Source organism: Taeniopygia guttata, chromosome 4 (assembly GCF_048771995.1).
Source record: "Taeniopygia guttata chromosome 4, bTaeGut7.mat, whole genome shotgun sequence".
Lineage (NCBI taxonomy): Eukaryota > Metazoa > Chordata > Aves > Passeriformes > Estrildidae > Taeniopygia > Taeniopygia guttata.
Genome location: NC_133028.1, coordinates 23,519,949 through 23,534,115, shown reverse-complemented (window position 1 = coordinate 23,534,115; position 14,167 = coordinate 23,519,949). Strand labels below are relative to the sequence as shown.

The 14,167-nt window shown below is 42.1% G+C and overlaps 1 protein-coding gene across 4 annotated transcripts in view; it reads right to left on the bottom strand.

Moving 5' to 3' along the window:
- The window catches only part of LIMCH1 (LIM and calponin homology domains 1), a 171,901-nt gene that overhangs the window by 20,463 nt on the left and 137,271 nt on the right, over positions 1 to 14,167 (bottom strand). For 2 of the 4 annotated variants that reach the window (XM_072928116.1, XM_072928117.1), the window contains exons 20-23: positions 11,941 to 12,162; positions 3,327 to 3,468; positions 860 to 1,026; positions 74 to 179 (exon numbers count right to left, since the gene is read on the bottom strand). In XM_072928116.1, the coding sequence (XP_072784217.1) occupies positions 74 to 179; positions 860 to 1,026; positions 3,327 to 3,468; positions 11,941 to 12,162 (637 nt within the window). The remainder of the gene's footprint in view (positions 1 to 73; positions 180 to 859; positions 1,027 to 3,326; positions 3,469 to 11,940; positions 12,163 to 14,167) is intronic. The other 2 variants (XM_030270984.4, XM_030270985.4) reach the window with 1 other exon arrangement.

The window sequence follows — 14,167 nt, the reverse complement described above, 5'->3', positions numbered from 1 at the left end:
CACATCTCCCTGAACACCACATGCCCATATTCAGTTGCTGTCTGGCTGAGTTTTCCAAATGCTTTTTGCTCACCTTGTAGACCAGAGTTATGCAGAGTAACTTGACTGGTTTCAGGCAGTTTCTTTAAAAATGGCAGCACTACACTGCCCTTTTCTTCCAGAGGTTTTGCTTTAATCACCTGTTCAGACATTTGGGAGCAGAAAACAGCATTAAAAAAGGAACAGGTTCAATCAAAGGTCAGCTAAAACCCTTTCTACTTATTTTCTGAAACAACATTATCAAAGATGAAGCCTCTATCTCCAGAATGACAACAGGGAGTTGCAGTATTGAAGTCCTGTAAGTAACTGGTAGCTGTTTTCTGTTGACATTCCCACTGCCCTGCAAAGCAAAGTAATTCCTCTAACACCATCTGATTAACCAACATCTAACCTATCTGAAAGAGCAGTATGGTCACAGCTGTTTGCTACCTCTGCCACCACTGGCACTTGTTCAGCACCTCAAGAGGACTAAGAGCATAAGCTCCTCTGTCTGCACCACCTGGATACTCTGCCCTCCCAACAGGTGGTGGGACTGGGGTTTACAGGTAAAGTTCTCATTTCAGCCTCATTTTATAGGTTCAATGCTACAAGCAGATGCTGTGAAGTTCCTTTTGAGAAGGAACTCTTTGATGACCACACGATTTGGCAGCCAAAACCATCCTTCAGGGTCATGTTTTCAATTAACTCCTGAAGTGACATTTTATGGAGAAAAATACCAATCTGCACAATAAATATTTCTGTGTAGGGTGTTGGTTTGTTTGTGTGTTTGTGTTTTTTGGTTTTCTTTCCCCTACTCCGTCTTTTTCTTGCCTGTACATACCTCCTGTGTGGAAGGGAGTTCTGCTTCCTTCTGCGGCTCTATTTCAACTTTCTTTACATCTTTCTTGCTTGAGGCAGTTTCCTCTGAAGGGACAGGACTGGGAAAAAATTCTAATCTCTTCACAACAGGGCTGGAACAAGCTGCAGTTGACTTGAATTGCTTTTGATCTAAACCAAATCCACACATATAAGAGATAATGTTGCAAGGTTAAGATACTTTTCCAAATAAAACATGCCTATTTCTTACAATCCAGTTTCTTACCTGATGTACTGTGAGCCCGTTTACTGGATGTTTTGAAAAAAAACCAATTTTTTTCTTCAACATGGGAAAAATTAATATCTCAGAGAAGACAAGACTCAAAGAATGAAATTCACCTATCAGAATTTATGTGCTTACATTGACTTGGGCCACCGAGTCAATCATGGGACACCCTTTGTGGTGAACAAAACCCGAAGAAATCCTTCAGAAAGAGTCACACAAACTTTTATTTCAGGCACTCCTCTGGCTGAAATGAGCTGTAACCTACAAGGGGCCTAGTGAGCCAAGATCTCTTGACTGAAGTTATGTGATGAATCATACCCTAAGATGTTACAGAGAGAAGTAGCTATATGACATGACCTCACTATCAGCACTGGAGGATATTTCAGCTTAACTGACAATCAGTTAAGCATCAGACAACAAACAAACTGCTAACAGGCAGCTTTGTACTGGAATAACCTAGTTGTCATCTAATTCTTAAAGAAACCCAACAAGTTGATGCTGGTTTCTGGGAGAAGAGGCTAGAAGCACACAGGTCGACCACTGTGACAGCTGAACTGCTGATAGCTGATACCACCACAGGAAGCAGAGTAGTCATCAGTGTCTCAGGCACTGAATAAGCACCCAGACATCTCTCCAACCTCCTCAAGGAGAAACTTCAAATCCTGTCCCCTTTCCAACCACAGCAGCATTAGCAGCTTCTGAATATACCTCTTTGACAGGCTGGGAGAGTAAGCTAAGAAAGAGATGCAGCTCACAACTGCACTAAGAATGTGGACACAAGCAGAGACAAGAGCTGCTGCTGCCACGGCAGGCACCCTCCTCTGGAGCTGTTCCCCCACCATTAGAGGCATAAGAGCCGCAGCATGGAAGTTGTTGGCTTGTGCTGAACAGCAGAGGAGGTTGTTTACAAGACATTCACACAGTTTGGAGCCATTCATCCCTCCAAAGTGGACATAATGAAAACTCCATGTTACTTTATAATTTCCATTTTTGCAATACTATGTCAGTTTTCCTTGCCAGACAATATTAAAATTTGCTGTCAGTACTTAAAAGTTTAGCATTTCTGACATCTGGGGAGCTGAAGCCAAGATGGCTTTGTGATCTGTAGACAACACCAGCTCATCACTGTTGACTCTTGAGAGGAGAATTTGGTCATTTAATTACAAGATTGCACCTTCTACATAACCTGCCAGATGTAATTCAAAATTGTTAAACTAGGTACTTTGGCATCTAGGAGCCAAAGTAATTAAGGCAGCTAATGAGCCCTTGCTAACAGCTCATGTGCTTCTAATCTTTGGGGAATGGTACCTCACTGATGTTTGAGGGCAAAGCTCAATTGTTTAAGTCACATTTATCCCCAACGAATAGGAGCATTATTCTTACATACCAACTACAGCCAGAGATCTCATTTAAACACCTACTTGACACAGAATTTTTTACTTACCCATACCAAGCTACACTTTATAATAGACACATTTTAAAAAATGAACAACAAAAAAAATACCATGAACTTAGTATACTAGCACACAGCAAATAAAGTGCCTACTCAAAGACAATGTTTCAGAAGCACACTTTTGAGGAAAACAGCTTAAAATTCTACCAGCAAATTCCTTCCCCGGATTAGGAATCATGCATAAAGGCTTTAAGGCAGAAAATTAGAAGTCTGCACATTACTGTCCATTTAAAGCCCCTGTGGAGACTGAAGTTCTTCTTCTCACTCTTTCTCCCCATTCCTTAATGTCTTGGGGGGAAAAATGTGTCAAGGTAGCTTCTGCCATTGTTGCTTTCCGGTTACAGCATGCTGTGGCACTGGCTTTTCACTTGCAAAGAGCCAAGTGGGCAACTCAGGTGTGTCACTTCAACCACAAAATGACAGAACAGCCCAGGCTGGAAAGGACCTCAACAGACCATCTAGTCCCACCTTTTATGGGAAAGGGAACCTAGAGGAGATTCTTTTGCACCCTGTCCAGCTGCACCTGAACAAACCTCCTGCTACAGAGGGTCTGACACATCCCTTGGGAGGCTGCTACAGTGAATGACTGTTCTGACAGCATACAGACAGATTACTGACATTTGCACCATTTTCTAATGAGCCCTGTTCGTGCTGCCAGTGATGCTCCTAGTGGATTCCTGCCAAAGGGTGTGCCTCAACCCGGCCCATAAGTGAGGAAGGGCAAGGGTAGGGTGAGGGCAGCAGCACACCCACCTGGGGACGGGCAGGGCAGGGTGAGGGCAGCAGCAAACACACACCCACCTGGGGATGGGCACTCCGAGGGGGCAGGTGTTGCACTGCTGGGGATGGGCTCGGCTTGCAGGCTGTCAGCTCCATCCAGTTCCACTGGGGAGGCCTGGAGAGAGGAACACAGCATGGAGTGAGTACAGTGGAAATAAAAACATGTGCTAGTTCCTCAAGGCAGTGCTTGCTGCTCCTTTGTAGTGTGTTCGAACCACATCAGTGTGGAGCTCAGCAGGGTGTTGGGGAGAATGTTTCAGAGCAATATATGCCCGTTCTGGTATTGAATGGCTGTTCTTTAATCTCCTTTTCAAATCCCTCATCATCAGCCATTAATGTGGTTGGTTTGGAATAGCTCCTACAAGCTTTTAAAACTGTAGGATATCTTGGTTTGTGTTCGCTGGAGATAAGCACACATTTCACCCCTAGTTTCCCCTTCCAGAATAACACACAAATGTATGCATTAGTGAGCAGATAGCACATACTAGGGTTTGGAAAGTGGCAAAGTAATGAAATACTTCCTTTATTTCATGGTTGTCTAAACAATCTGTTATCTGAAGGGAAAAGCCAGAGTTTGTATTAAATGTAATGAAATACTTGAAACACTATTAAGAGAGGGCTGAAAAAATATGGTGAGACGGTATCAAGCCAATAATTCAAATGCCTTTGAAAAGCAAGCTTCCTGACATGGACAGGGCTGTTGCATAGTTAAAACTAAACTGTCAAAACAAGGGCAACACTTCAGCTGATCTATTCAGCAGCTTCCACCATACGTCTGCCTTTCCAGAAGGCAAATTAAGAAAAATCTGCAGCAAAGCTATCAGCCATTGCTGATAGCTTGTGCTTCTAATGCATCCAAGATCTAGAAAATGACACATTCAATGGTGGAGAAAAAAATAGACTATTTTTGAAATAAAAAGTAATATATTTCAGAAATACTCTACTGTAGACTTTCTTTCCTGTCCTTTTCCCACTCCTCCATCTTCTTAACATCTGCAAAGTAGGAAATTGGATCAAATTTCCTCTTTTCTGCAGGCAGGAATCAGACCTCCACTTTCTGTATGGATCCTGTTTCCTATCCCTGAAGGCCCACATGGGCCTATGGCCCCTTATCTGAACAAGGCCAATGAAAAACAGGCCTGGGCTCTCACAGCTCCATAACAGGAGATATTTGCTGGCAATGCCAACAGGATGTCAACACCTGTGGACACACCACAAAGCTCCAGGAAACTTTACTGCTGGCAAGGCTTGTGAATCCCTGCCTCGTCTCCTCTCTGGAGGGAGACACGCTCTCAAGAGGCTGGAACATGCCTAGGAAGATGCCCCGTAAGGAAAAGGTGCAGACTGGTGTGGGGCCATGGCCAGGGCCAGTGACCTAGGCAAGCCCAGCAGGCAGCCAGCAGTGCTGGGAACACGAGAAGGGGCCTGCAGCTGCCAAGGGCTGTGCTGCCACCTCTCAGCAGGACAGGCGCCAGAGCACAGGCACGAGTCTCCAGAGGTGACAGCGCTTGCTGGGGCTGGCTGCCTGCCATCCTCACCACTGCCACCACTTTCCAGTGCACCCTCACCTCTGCAACCCTCAGCCTCTGCCCCAGCCAAGACATGGAGACACATCTCCCACCTGCCTAAAAGCAAATCTTGAACTGGATGAGGCAGAAAGTGAAATAGTCTCCAAAAAGGTAACATGGAAAATTTCAGGAGTTCCTCTCTACCATGTTCACCTGTGAATGCATCTATACCAAGAATGAGGAAAGCACAGATTATTATACCCAAGAAAGTCAATTGCTGATGTAAACTGCTATTGGAGAAAGAAAGCACAGCCACTATGGCCTCTCAGAGGGGCTAAAGCTCATCGTTTCTCAGTGAATGCTGCAGTGATGCTTGATGCACAGACATGATGCACCTGTATCACCTCTGGGTCTGGAGTTACCTCAGGAACCTCCACACGGTGCTGTCATGCAGCTATCCTGCACAAGCACAATAACTAAACTACCCATAACCTATATAGACATGTATAGGTTATGTCAGGTATAGACATAAATGTTATTTATAGAAAAAAGAGCTACTACTTGCTGCGGGAAAATTGACTTTCCAATGGCATGCTACAGAAGTTCTGTTACTGCACACGAGACTTGACTCTTTCTCCTCCCTCTGCTCAGCAATTAAATGCTAGTGACATGCAGCTAAAAATATAAAACTGATTAATAACTAATTTATAAAAAAATTAAGTCAACTTCACTGGGGAACTCTCTTATTTCCACTAAATTTAATTCTATTTATAACACCAAATTAATCTAGTGTTTTATCCACAGGTATATGATACACTTAAAGAAATTCTTGTGCTGATACAATTGATAAAATATCTTTTCTACCACAGACTATCATGCTTCACATTTCATAAATATTTGTAATCAAATGATGACGTTATCACTGAACATAAAAAACGGTGTACAAACATTTCATGACACCTAAGAGGACTGTATTTTGACTGAAAGACTCAGAAACCTAGCGAGTAACATTTCTGATGTGCTTCAGTTATGTGTGCAGCTCTCATGCCTCAGGCTGAAGGACTGATGTAGCCTCTCAGCACCCTTCTGCCATTTGTGTTTGTGTGGGCAGAGGTCTCTTTCTGCAGGGCAACAGAGCCACTCCAAACCCAGGCTCTGCTGCAGGTGCCTGTGAGGGAAGGTCACACAACACCACCACAGGCAATGAAGCCTTCAAGAGGAGTATGAAAAACCTCAGTGCATGGGGGCTGCGATTATCTCTGCCCAAACATCAGCATGGTGTGAGACTGCCTATTAAAACTTCTAAATACTGAAGAATGCTGTCTACTTGGATGAGTGTTTTTATTACCTCATGCATCTGGATGCCCAGGAGTTAAAGTAAGCTTCCCCCTTTATGACTTAGCCTTAATTCATGATGGAAAGTTAAATATCGTGATGGCAGTTGTGGTTATGAGCACATCAGTACAAAGCAACATCTGTGCTCTGCTAAACAAAGTATCCATTTAACAAAGACACAAGCACAAGCATATAGTGTTACCAAACACCTATTAGGCATGAAAATAAATTAGTACAGTTTGTGGGAGACAGGATTTTAATCACATAAAATAGGATATCAGTCCAAGTATTTCTTTGATTAAGATTATACAAGCCAGAAATGGCCATATTGGCTACTGCTGTGGCAGAACTTTGCACCCTTAATAAAACTCTAAAAATACAATAACCAGAAATACCTAGCACACAAAGTATCACAACTTCTACAAGAATACAAACTCCAAGGGAAGTTACAGTAGAACTTTATTAATCCTTCTTGTAAATTAAATAAAAACATAGCTCAGTTAAAACTGCTTGCACACAAAATAATGTGAAATATTGTTATTGTATTTTATATGAAAGCATGACAAAGCAAGCTGTCTAGAAGCAGTGAGAATGCAGAATCAGAAAGCATCAGGTCAAAACTACAATTTAAATTCTGTAAAGCCATTCAGGAATGAAATTGGTTGCAAGGTCAAAAACCACACGTAGAAATTGTCTGACAAATCACAAAACTTCTATGATTCAAATTCTACACATATCACTGACTTCAAAATTTTCGTACAAAGATTTCCTCATCAAAATTCATGCTGGCAGCTGATGTGAGTGATAATGATGGCACAGCCTTGGGCCGCCACAGCTTAGTTTCTTGCATGCTATGCCAGATACAGCACTACAGCCAAAACACTGCTTCAACAGGTTAAGTCATCTGCCAGCTATATAATGCTATATTAAGGCCAGAATATTTACAACAAAAGATCAGAATAATCAGTAATTGACAGAGAAGTCTTGAAAATGTTGCAAGAAAGTATGAAGTATCATTGATAATCATTAAAGTTACTACTGCTCAACTGGGGGGTAAAATTAGTTTCTTTCATTGACAGACAGTGAAAAGTACCTGGCTGTCTGAAGGACAGGAGAGAGGCATGTTATGCTCTTAACCAAATGCTAAGCAGAGTTCCCTTCTAGCTGCTTTGAAGCTTTTCTGCTTGCACTTCTCATCCTACACCTTTTTCCCTTCAGGTAGTCCAGCCCTCCATGCATCTTTTCATGTGTGGTTCAAGTCAAAGCTGTCAATCTGGAACAGACAGACTTACTCTACAAGTGTATCTCGTAATGAATCAAAGAACAAAGACTTGTCTTACCAGATATGTACAAACCAGGATTTCAGCCCTGCTCTCCTGTAGCTTGGCCAACAATCCTCAACCACAAGAAAGCTTATACTTTAATCTCAGTTCAATCAGTGAATTTTTCAACATGAAGGAGAGTGTTACTTGGATATAGAAAACAAGTGCATTTTGTGCCAAGCGTGCAGTGAGTAGAAATGGACAAGTTTAAGCTAGCTAGAGAAAAATTTAAAGAAAGCTGTCTCTCCTCCCCACCACCACCACCACTTCACCCTGATATTTTTTAGGTTGCTGCCTATATTTATTTTTTGTTCTGGTTGATCAGAGCAAAGTTATAGTTACAGCTATAGGAAGCCAATAATTTCTAAGTGCTTGCATGAAGATTAGTCAAAATAAAGTGATGTTACTTACTTACTGACAAATTAATTCCCCTACACTAAAATCTGCACAAACACTGTTCTGAAACAAAGTATTTCCTTTGCTAACTTCTGATTCAAAGAGCTAATGGATACAACTTCTCAGCACTTGTAGTGTCTGCCACTATTCTGTAAAATGGGAAGAAAACACAGCCTAAATGGCTGACAGGTAGGACCAGGATGAGGAGACAATTAATGCTGGTATTGCCACTGATTGATCAGTCTTTGGGCTTGTGTCCCAATTTTTCCAACTGCATTGAGAGGTATAGGTACGCTTTACCTACCACCCCTCTTAGCACCACATTGTTCCACAAACGCCAGTGGGATATCTTCCTCCTGTTTGTAGGCCTAGTTTATCCTTTTTAGCCTTTAATCATAGGCAAAATTTCATAAGCTACTTAAGCAAAGTCTCTTGTAAAATCACTTATACACTACCAATACTCTACCTAACACTCTACTCTAGAGATGTAAGTACATTTTTTGATAATATTTTTCTTTACTGCCCTGCCCACCTGCTGCAGTTTTTTGCATCTCATTTCATAGTAAATTTAGGCAGGATGTACATGTTTCCCAGTCAGTCTCTGGTTGCTGAACATTATTTGATTCAGGCATAGATGGGGTCCTTCTCTTCTCAGAAAGACAACTGACACTGAGGATACCCACGCACAAGAAATTATCTCTGCACTTCCCTAGCTCCCCAAAAGCCTCAATAGTATTAGTGTTTTAAATGGTGCAACTTAAACTTCAGGCCAAAAGCACTGTTGGAGTACAGTTGCATTACATCTTCCCCTGCTGCAGACAATGCCTGAGGGCAGCCAGACAGACCCAAACTAGGACTACAGAAGGGACTTCAAAGGGAAGCCTGCCAGGCTGAGAGAAGACAGAACTAGTCTGTTTGACAAATGAACTGAAACAGCAGGGGAGCAGCAGCAGCAGGGATGCAGGAGGAAGAGGCATGTAAAGAACAGGAAGAGAATCAGAAGGGGAGGACAGGAATAACATGGGTAAGGTATATATGAAAAGAAATGTGTATTTCACAAAAGAGACCTGGAGCAGAAAATGAATGAATAAAACACAGAACCAACCCAAACTTACAAGCAACCAGAGGGGAAAAAACAAACCCCTGACTCATCATTTCTTAACAGAACTATTGCCTGTGAATCTTATTCAAAGCCTGGGAAGGCCACAGCTAACAATAACTGAATCAATAAAATATACAAATAAACACAGTGAAAGCAAGTTTAGAAATGGCTTTGAAAATATGCTTAATTTGTAGAAGTCTTCTCAAGGCAAAAGAGCTTCAATAATTTCTTCCACTCTAGACAGCTCTTCTTAATCGCAGCTGCTTTTCTATACCTGTTTCTGTAATTTTCTCCTCCACTTCCAGAATGTCAGAAGGGTTAGGCATCAGAGAAAACCTACAGCCCTGTTTTCAGAAGGCTTCTTTACTTTTAAGAATATGTAGCTTGGAAGTCCCATCCCTGGAGCAAACATCAAATCTCTTTTTCCCTTCTGGAATTCTGGACAGTGACAGCTAGATGCAGTATCCTACTGATCAAGAGGTCTTGTTTTATGGGGAGTGGAACAAGCACAGAAGGATCTTAGCTTTCCTAATCTGGATTCCCAACCTTCCTAGGAAGGGTTATAGCCTTCAGAGGGCAGTTTAGCCTCTCAGAGCCTGCAGATGAGGCTGACATCGTTGTGTTAGTGGTGCAAAGTCTGAAGTAAAATAAGTACAGGGAGAAGGCTGAGTGAAGTAAGTCCAGCGTAGCTGTCCAGCTCTTGCAGATAAGGCCCCAGACCAATGACATCCATATCAGGGTGTCTATAGCAGTGCTTGTTTGTGTCCCAAGATCCACAGTGGAGAAGCCAAACATCAGTACCATGTCCCATCTCTGTAACTTTGCATCTAAACCCTTCCTATCAACAAACCAAGGCTCTCCTGTACGCTCAATAGCTAAGTTACTGCCCATGCCTTAGTCTGAGGCATGGAGACCTGTAAAATGAAAAAGAAGCATCTGGGTAAAGAGAAGTAAACATCCAGAAGAAACAGAACCTGAAATACTATTTTAGGCTGGCAAATTCCCTTCCAGCCACAGGCAGATCTCCTTGTCTTCTCTCTCATTGCATTCAGTGCATTCCACCTGTCTTCCCGTGGAAGATCCCCCTCAAAGCAGTCTTCTCTCTTTCCTCTGTCCTTGACATGCTTAATACACATACCTTTGCCTGAAGCTGAAGTGCCAGGAGTAATTACAACGATTTGTACTACCCATTAACACTGCTGATGAAATTGTGAGCCTAGTGATATAAAATTTGTAGTTAGAGCACAGACACTCTGTCACTAGCACCATTTTGGTGCACACTCATTCTCTCTTGTAGGCTTCATCAGTAAGTAAGCATTCAAGCTGACAAACCAGGAGCTATTCTGTAAATGTAAAGAGTCACAAGGAATCTGAGGAGTCAAACTCTTCTGCCTCCTTTGCCAGTATCACCACAAGAGCTAAATATTAGAAGGAGAAACCAGACACAGAAAAATTTGCATTCAGCTGGGCATATCATCCTCAAGGCTGTAGAAAGGGGAGGACGACAGGACATCAAACAGATACAAGCACACTCAGGAAGTAACAGTGACTTCTGCTGCTGAGATTCCTCATAACTCTAACTTAGGCCTAAAATTCCTAAAAAAGGAGACATTAACATTTCCACTTTGCTACTTTTCTGATTGTCATGGAGCTTCTCTTTCCAGCAAGCTGAGGTTCTTCTCTATTCTCTAAAACTACCATTACCTGCTCCTCTGTATCAGATTCAGTGCTTACCTGGCTTTTCCCTCACAGCCAAACTGTTGTGACAGGAGCAGCCTCAGCCTTGCCCTCCCTGCAAATCATTCACTTTTGACTCAATACCAGTTCCCTCTGACCGAATCAAGTCTGTGCTCACAGCACACTCCAGTTCGCATGATTGCTGCAGGCTCCATGATTTGGTTGTCCAGAGCTAGAGACTGGCATTGATCAGGGGAGTAAAACACAAACCCTTTCCCATGAATGAGCCATCATGCCCCAGGACAGATCTCTGCCTGCTCCCTGTTATCCATCTGGCCAATGCTTGGATGAAATCTGAGATGAAAGAAAAAATTATCATACTACAACTTTCAGCACATCTCCAATTCTCTTTGTTGTTACACAGAAATAAATTGTGATAATTCCCTCTGCTATCACTTGCTTGCAGCCCTTTTACATACTCTCTTTGCAATCCTCTCCTTATTTCTTGTTTTGTTTTTACTATCTACTTTTATTACAGTTTTGTAGCATCTAGATGCCTGCTGTGATATGCTCTAGTTTTACTCCTGCCTTTTTCTCTGGGGAAGAGGGGGAGAGAAAGATGAAAAGGTAAAATTAATTTGTTTCTCTGATAAGGCAGTTAAGAATCATGTTGGCCCCTCTGAGCATTTCAATAGCTTATCCCCTTTTCTAATGTTTCTGAGAGGGGAATGAAAACCAAATGTTCAAAACTGCCAGCACATCCACATTCTCTTTTGAAAACTGAGACTAATTATAATGGCTCACACAGTCCAATTATGTTGCTGATCTCATCAGCTTACATTAGGAGAAGCGCTGAATAAACCTGCACAACGGCTGGGACACTGAATCAATTTCTCCCTGGCCCAGCATATTTAAAGCATGCTTATCAGCTGCATGGCATCTGGAAAAAACCCAAAACAACAACAAAAATGAAAAAGAAAAAAAAATATCCCTCCAAAATCCCCAGTGTCTGCAAAAAGATTTTTTTTTAATTTTACCCTCCTATTTCTCTACCCACATACAAAAGGAAGAAGTCTTTAATTTACAAAGGATTTGGGGTTTTGTTTATAATTTTTTCCTGGTCTGGGCACACCCTTTTGCAATAAGGCAAACAGAGGCACTTGGGTATCATTAGTTAGTGATTAAACACATCATGAGACAGAAAACTGGCAAAGAAAGTAAGGCTGGTTTGTTCGTGTTGGTCTTACTGTTGGCTCTTTGTGCACACTCTGAGTGGCAGGCCTCTGTAAACTGAGCTCAACACTTGGGGGGTCCTTCTTCAACTCTACTGGGGGCTTGTCCCCTCTGGCTACTCCATCAAATTTCAGAGATCTGGTTGGTGAAGGAGTAAATATTACTGTTGTACATTCTTTATCCTTTTCTTCCATGCCGTTGACATTTTCTCCGTTCATGCTGACTTTTCCATCTACCTGCAGAATACAGTTAAATAAATATGCTGAGACAAGTAGCATTCAAAGGAATTCAGGAAATTAGGAGTTCAACATGATACTACAATCATTAACACAGTCTGTGTTATCAGTGAGGAATGAAGCCAAGCACATATTTCATTCAACAGGCCAAAACAGAAGAAGACCCTGTGACCCTAGAGGGCTCATAAACAAAATACAGGCACAAGGAAATAATTTTTCCGGATTTCCTGGTTTCCCACATTCCATTCTCCCAGTAACATAGAAACACCCTTTGTGTGCATCACAGATCAAAGGATGTTTAAAAAAGATCAATTTTTATGTTAAACTTAGACCAAAACTGCTGGGTTTTGCCTTGCCTTATGCAAAAGTTAAGCAGGTTCTCCAGGACTAATTATGCTGATGAACTGCTTATGTACCTCAATGACCTCACCACAGTATTAGCAGTCTGTACTTTTTTGAAGCATTGTCATGTGAACTTTGAAGGGACAGGAGCAGCAGAGTTCATCTACTTGTTTCTTAATTGTTCATAAAAGGGAATCAAGGCACCAGCAAATAAAACTGGCCATTCCACCCTCTCCATGAGGCAGTCAAATAGATAGGTGCTTTCCCAAAAAACTACTTTAGGTAATCTCCTTGAAAAGGAGAGTATGGAAACAGTTTAACTACCTTTTTCTCAGGGTCAGGCGAGCTCCCTGGTGGCCATATATTCCTGCTAAGGAACATTTAAGCAAAGAATAAAGTACAAAATATGCTTTGGCTTCTTCCTCTGAATTCATACAACTTGGAATTTTTACTCTGGAATTTCTGAATGGAGGTGGCATGTAACACTCCCTTCATTTTGAAGGGTTCTTTTAGAACCATACATGAGAAGTCTTGCTACAGAGAATTCACTAGCTGTTCACCCTAAGAGGCCCCAGGTGGAGAGAAACCAGGAGAGGACCATGTCTCAGTACCACCACATTGTTCCTGCCTGGCCACAGCACAGATATTTACAGGTCTGTCAGCAGGCATGAGAAGTAGGGAGGGCCTTGCTACTCTGTGCACAGAGATCCTTCCTTACTTATTGAATGAACAGCTTGGATACCTTAAGACTGGCACCCCAACTGAGTATCAGTACCAGGCTGAGGGCAAACTTTCCATTGACTTCTCATACACATGCATCCAGAGGCTTGCTCTTTATGAGCATGATTATCTAGGAGGCCATTTATGAGCATGATTAACTAAGACGCCATCTCTGAGGTTCTGGCCATCCTTAGCTCTGCCAGATGTGCAGGAAGGTGGAGGCAGTTAGCCCTTGCACAATCAGCTCCACCACCTGTTTCTCTCCTGAGTGTTTTTCACATGAAAATGTTCCCTCCCTTTCTACACTGACATCATCCACTTAACACAGTACCTCTCTTAGGTTTTATTTCCAAACACAAGTGTCAGCAGGAACTGAGCCACAGGTCTTCTGGTACTGTGTGCTGGATTATCTACTAGAAAGGCAGGTTATGAAAGATCTCAAAAATATAAAGTCCAGGAAAACGCTGTCAGGCTGCACCATCCATTTTAGTGTCTCTGTTTAGACTAAGACCATTTCTCTATTTATATTAAGGAGGAAAACCAAATGTTCGGATGAACAGGACAGATGCCCTGGCTGAAGAGTTAAACAAACATACTCCTTTCCTTCTGATCTGGAGGAAGTCAACACATTGTCACCAGAGCCAAGAACCATTGACAGACTGGTGTTTCAAGGGAAAATAATGCTACAACTATATGCACTAGGGCATGATTCCTATTGAGACAAATAACATTTTTTCACATCATGTGAACAAGATTCAAACAGATTTTTTTGTGGTGGCTCATGGAGCGTAGGCACCTTTATGAGTTAGTTGCTTCCCACATATGTGAATTATACATACAATGCCATTATGGTGATACACACATATCTTGGTCCCCTGATGAAAAAAGTGGCAAGGATCAGAAAAAAACCAAAGATCCATGATTCACTGATATCTAAAAAGTA